The sequence below is a fragment of the Sorex fumeus genome, unplaced genomic scaffold (assembly GCF_029834395.1).
Source record: "Sorex fumeus unplaced genomic scaffold, SorFum_2.1 ptg000034l, whole genome shotgun sequence".
Classification (NCBI taxonomy): Eukaryota; Metazoa; Chordata; class Mammalia; order Eulipotyphla; family Soricidae; genus Sorex; species Sorex fumeus.
Window position 1 is genome coordinate 9,384,187 of NW_026606091.1, and position 6,000 is coordinate 9,390,186.

Sequence of the window (6,000 nt, forward strand, 5' to 3'; positions counted from 1 at the left end):
TTTTTTTAAAAAATCAAAATTATTCTAGTTAGATTTACTTCATTTTTGTACACTGTCAAACTCGCACTTAACTGGTGAAACTACAAATTCCATCCCTGGTCAGCCTCAGGTGACAGCTGTTAATACAGGACACCAACTTGTTTGAATTTCTAGAACACAATCAGAAGTGCTAGGGCTACTATGGAATGTGTGGGCTCTTCAAAGGTTTGTTGCCAAGGATTTGGCTCAAATGACATAGTACTTCATTTGGCCCTGTTCCCTCCTGAGCATGTCATAAGCCTGGTGAGGCAGGTAACATTTATAGTAGAATTTTTTTGCCTCAGCATCTACATGCTCACTGGAATTGAAATACCAATCTACACTATTTACATACTAATTAAAACATGGCCTGTCAGGCCCAGCCTACAGCTCAGCAGTAGAGTGCAAGCCTCTTGTATTTGGGGTTGGAGCAATGGTACAGAGATTAAGGTGCTTACCTTGGCTGATCCAGGTTAGATGCCCTGCATCCTTGTATGGTCGTAGGAGAATCCCCAGGATAATTCCTAAGTCAAAGCCAGGTGTGGCCCAAACCCAAGAGTTGCTTGTATAATATACCTTGCTCCCGCGCCCCTCCAAATTGTCAAACTTTATTTTTTACTTGTCTAGTTTTTGTTTTAGTGCCACAGCTAGCTGTGCTCAGTAATCACTCCTAGACCAGCTAAGGATCTTCTGCGGTACCCAGGATTTGGACTGGTAGGCAGCATAGAAGGCAAGCACCTATACTTTATTCTCCAGCCCCATTTTGTTCCATTTCATTACTTCACAGCGTGAATTGTGCTGACACCTCTAAGAAAAATTTTACCTGCCTTGTACCTGCTGGATCCCTAGCATCCCATATGATCCCAAGCACCGCCAGCATCAAGAGTATTGGCCCTAAACCAAAGCCCCCCACCCCCATGTTCTCTTGAGCACATTACTCTAGCCTTCTCTTCCTCTCTCCCCCTTCAAGAAACCTTCAAATAAAACTGGTTTTTACTTAAAAAGGAAAAAAAAAAAACCTCCCCAAAAGTCAAACGGGGAATACACATATCAGGTGACCCCAAAAGTGTTGGGTGTGGATTCAAGACCACCCCCAAGGAATACATTTAAAAAAGTAGTCCACTGGGCCAGAACGATAGCAGAGCGGGTAAAGCGTTTGAACTGCACGTGGCCGACCCAGGTTCGATCCCCAGCATCCCATATAGTCCCCCAAACACTGCCAGGAGTAATTCCTTAGTGTAGAGCCAGGAGTGACCCCCTGAACATCGCTGGGTGTGACCCAAAAGGCCAAAAAAAAAAAAAGTCCATTAATTACTGCCCTTTACCTTGTTGCCATTTCAGGACCTTTCCTAAGCCACCTATAAATTCACCCTCAAAGAAATATCATGGTCGGGGGCTGGAGTGATAGCACAGCGGGTAGGGCGTTTGCCTTGCACGCAGCCGACCCGGGTTCGATTCCCAGCATCCCATATGGTCCCCCAAGCACAGCCAGGAGCCAGGAGTAATTTCTGAGTGCATGAACCAGGAGTAACCCCTGTGCATCGCTGGGTGTGACCCAAAAAAGCAAAAAAAAGAAATACCATGGTCATCTGTTCATGTCGCAGCACATATCTAAACCAAAATATCTCTCAGACTTTACTCGTCATTAGATTGGGGTTTATAATAAACAAATCTTTCAGTGAAAGTTTTGTCTTGTCTTATTTATTCACTGCTCAGAAAACTCATTTTTGACTGGATTCAGACTTGGAGGTAGAAGCTCTCAAAGACGACAGCCTGCGTCTCTTGGCAATCTGCTCCTGGCGTTTCTCTTTTGCCTCCTAAATAAATCAAACAAGAAATATTCAAGCTTGTCTTTGTTAAGAAAATGAAAGTCCAAAGTCTGACCCTCCCAACCTAACCATCTTAGTTACCTTCATTCTCTTCGCCAGCAGTTTAGCGTACTCTGCAGCCTCTTCCTTGTTTTTCTTGGTGCGCTGTTTCTTCAGTGCAATGCGTCGGCGTTTGTGTTGCAGAACACGTGGAGTAACAAGACGCTGAATCTTGGGTGCTTTGGTCCTAGGTTTCTTACCTAAGAATTCATAGGCAATTATCAGTTATCTAGGTCACTAGGCACTGTTTCTCCATTTTTAAAACACTACCAACACTAAACAGATGAAAACTCCAATCAAGTTAACGGTGTCAATGAAAGCAATCGTTTATGTCAGGTTTTTCAAATCAAACGAATTATTCTATAATTTAAGCTGCCAGCAGTTTAAGCATCATCAAAATATAAGGAAAAGTAACAGCTATCTCTGATGCGCCTGTTTTTACCTTGTAATTATGCTTTGTGCCTGTAGATCAGATCATTAAACCATACCAATAGTTCAGGTATCAACATAAATACATTTATATTCCTTACGATTAATGTCAAGTCATACTCCCAACTTTTTCTCTCATTTTCCCCTTGCCACAAATTGATGTCCCGGTATATACATCAGGGCAAAAGATATAGCACGGTGAATTAAGTGCATGGCTAGCCCGGATTTGATCCTATACCCCAATGGAGAACCCAGAGAGGGATGATCCTTCAGAGATGGTGTGCTGTCCCATTCCCCATCTATCAACTGCCACAAAAGATGATAATCCTTGGGTAAGCAGTTGCCGATTTCTTAAGCAGTCTCATGAGGTTATTAGTCTATACAGCATATTCAACACTCCCAAAATGACACCTTTGAGCCAGAGTACAGGAGTAAGCCCTAAGCATTACCAGCTGTGGCCAAAAAAAAGGAGGCAGGGGGACCAGAGAAGCCTGTGTTCTCTCTTTAGCACCTCTCCTCACACATTTAAATTTCCTTCCATTAGAAGTATTTTGTGGGGATGTGAGGGGCATGGGAGGGGAACTGGGGACATTGGTGGTGGGAAATGTACCAAATAACTGAAACCCAATCATAAACAACTTTGTATCTCACCGTGATTCAATGAAATTAAAAATACAATCTCTTGGGGCTGGAGCAAGAGCATAGCAGGTAGGGCATTTGCCTTGCATGAGGCCGACCCGGGTTCAATTCCCAGCATCCCATATGGTCCCCGCAGCACTGCCAGGAGTAATTCCTGAGTGCAAAGCCAGGAGTAACCCTTGTGCATGCCAGGTGTGACTCAAAAAAAAAAAGCAAGAAAAAAATACATTTCTTAGGCACGGAATACAAAACTCATCACTATACATACACACCCTCTTCTGTCTTGAACACTTTTTTCCTTCAAATGGTCACACAATCTAATATTCAACTTACACGGATAGCAAGACATTACATGTACGTTATAAACCACGATAGGCTCCCACCTTCTTTATTTAGGGGCTTCTTCACAACATACTGGCGAACATCATCTTCTTTAGAAAGATTGAAAAGCTTGCGGATTCTGCTCGCTCTTTTGGGCCCCAGACGCCGAGGCACAGTGGTATCAGTGAGTCCAGGAATATCCTTCTCCCCTTAGAAAAATATCAAGCACTCTAGATTAACCCTTGCATCGTTAAGGAAACGTTGTTTTGTCAAACCATGCCCAATCTAAGTGGGGGGAGACCCCCCTCGGTCAATCAGCTTTTAGTCAACAAACTCAACAAGAACCCAGGGGAAGTCTCACCTTTCTTTACAATGACCAAGTTGAGAACGCTCAAATTGGCATCCACAATGCAACCACGCACAGATTTGCGCTTTCTTTCTCCGGTCCTCCGTGGTCTATAACAGGAATGCCCCTTACTCAGCAGCAGTCGGACCCGGCCGTGGGTCAAGACCCCCTGCTTCATGGGGAAGCCTTGCTTATCATTCCCGCCGCTGATCCGGACCACGTAGCCCTGCAGGGAAAACCATCACACAGGAACCATGAGGGCAGCCCTTTCCCTGAGAGGCCCCTCAATTCAACGAGTTAAGAGCAATTTGGAACTTTCTTTCTGCTCTGGAGTCCCACGCCGGTGATGCTCAGCGTATACTCCTGGCAGGCATTGGGGGGTTGAGGAGGGGGCAATAGAGGGTGCCAGGATCCAATCCGGGGGGCGGAACTGCAATGCAAGGGGGAACGCCCGACCCGCTTACAAACTCAGGTCACAAGACTGTAGTCCCAGTTTTCCCCGAGTTCAAAGGGCCAAGCCCTGCTCCGTTATCAATTTTAAACTTGTGTGACTGGAGAAGAGACGCGGCTCTAAAACTGGGCAGCCAGCAATAAACCGCCCGCGGCACGATCGAGTTACCCTTTGGAGACTGTAGGACCAAGAAGCCGTGACAGCCAAGTCTTCGCCCTTCCGGAAAAACTCAGCTCAAGGTCAGCCGTGGGGGGCCCCGCGACAACTCAACTCCCAGGAGCGTTTTTTTTTTTCCCTTATTTTTTTGCTATTTGTTTGCCGTCCCTCTAGACGAGCCGCAATTAATTCAACTCGGGAAGTCCGACGTTACCTTCCATTCCTCTCCCAGAGCGTCAGCAGCAACTTCGGTTGCCATCCGCTTCTCGTAGAAGGTACGAAGTTTGCGTTCATCGTCGACTTCAATGAGTTTCTGGCAGCCAGTGGCTGGGTAAGAGATGTTCAGCTAAGATCGAAATGGGGAGACACGGTGGGGCGGGTAGTCTTATGAGAATACAGGTAATAAAGACGACAAAAGCGACCTACAATAATGCTAATTCCACTACACCAATGACTAGGAAGGCCGAGCTCGATCTTACTCCTCCAAACACGTGTGTGCGCACACTAAACGCGCAAGAAGCGGCGCGCTAAATCCGGGGCTCGTCTTTGACTCCAAGCTCCGAGAAATCCCTCCTCCGGGGTCGAGAGCACTCTGCAGCCAGTCACCCTGTCGGGGCGAGCCCAAACGAGGCGCTGCCCAGGCGCACCGACGGCCTTCCAAGTCCCCGCGCGGCGCTAGGACGCCACGATGGCGCTCCCGGCCCGGCCCGACTCGAGCCGCAATCGCCCGCCATCCCCTCTAACCGAGCTGTTCCTGCCCCCGAAGAACGAGTGCCCTCCTGCCTCAGACCCTTCTCCACCTAGATAAGAACTCTAGAGAGCGAAGCGGCGAGGTCTAGGGCTGGATAAAGCCTAGTCAGATGTTCGCCACCATTCCTACCTTCATGTTCAGACAGCCCAACACCTCATCCGCCACGAAAAAGAGGCCCCACTTCCGCTTAGCTCAGGACTCATAGACTCTCCCAGTTCTCGCGAGAGGAGCGGACGTCTCAGGTAGCGGAAGTGAGGGAGGGTGTCTGGGCGGGATTTCCGGTGCTGGGACCAATAGGCGCCGACGAGGTAGATTTCGACTGGGCTTAATCGCCGGTTTCTGGAGGCGTCTGCTGCCAGCCCCTCTGGTTTATTTCTAAGACTTGGGCCTTTCACCGCTTATTTTTTCTCGCCCATTCCTTGTCGGGGCGGAATCCCGTTCGGTCCAGGACTTTGTATAGGACGGTACCAAACAAGGACTGCCTGCGTCAGCTTTGATCCGTGTTCAGGCTTCCAGAAACACCCGCTTTGGGGCACAGTCCTGTTCTGGTTTTGGCCGTTCGCCGTCTGAAAGCCTGACTCTGTCCCAAGTACCGGACGCTCCTCTGACCCTCCAGCAATCCTCGTTGTTCTGCCACAATATTGCACCTTAAGCTGTCCTGTCGCGCGGCCCTCAAAACCAAACCGTTAGGGCCGGAGAGACGGTAGGACGGCTTGAGGCAAGGTCAACACTGCATTTGGAGCCGGAGCGATAGCACCGCGGGTAGGGCATCTGCCTTGCCCGCGACCGATCCGGGTTCGATTCTCAACGTCCCATATGGTTCCCCGAGCACCGCATTGCCAGGTGTGGCCCCAAAAGAAAAGAAAACAAAACAAAAAACCTCGCCGTTTGGTTGACCTGGATCGATCCTTGGTATCACTCGTGGTGCACAACACCGCCCAGAGTAATCTCTGAGCATCTCCATTTGTAATGCAATAAAACAAAACAAAAAATTATCCCACCCGGCCTCGATGCCTTACTA

General features: G+C 48.2%; 1 protein-coding gene across 1 annotated transcript; it reads right to left on the reverse strand.

Annotated features, from left to right (window-relative positions):
- Positions 1-1,642: 1,642 nt before the first annotated feature.
- Positions 1,643-5,185, reverse strand: RPS6 (ribosomal protein S6). The gene is made up of 6 exons (XM_056117185.1): positions 5,109-5,185; positions 4,443-4,574; positions 3,637-3,847; positions 3,338-3,484; positions 1,929-2,086; positions 1,643-1,835 (listed from the first exon to the last, which is right to left on the reverse strand). The coding sequence occupies exons 1-6, from the start codon at positions 5,112-5,114 to the stop codon at positions 1,740-1,742; spliced, it is 750 nt and encodes a 249-aa protein (XP_055973160.1). The 5' UTR covers positions 5,115-5,185; the 3' UTR covers positions 1,643-1,739.
- Between the last annotated feature and the right edge of the window lie 815 nt (positions 5,186-6,000).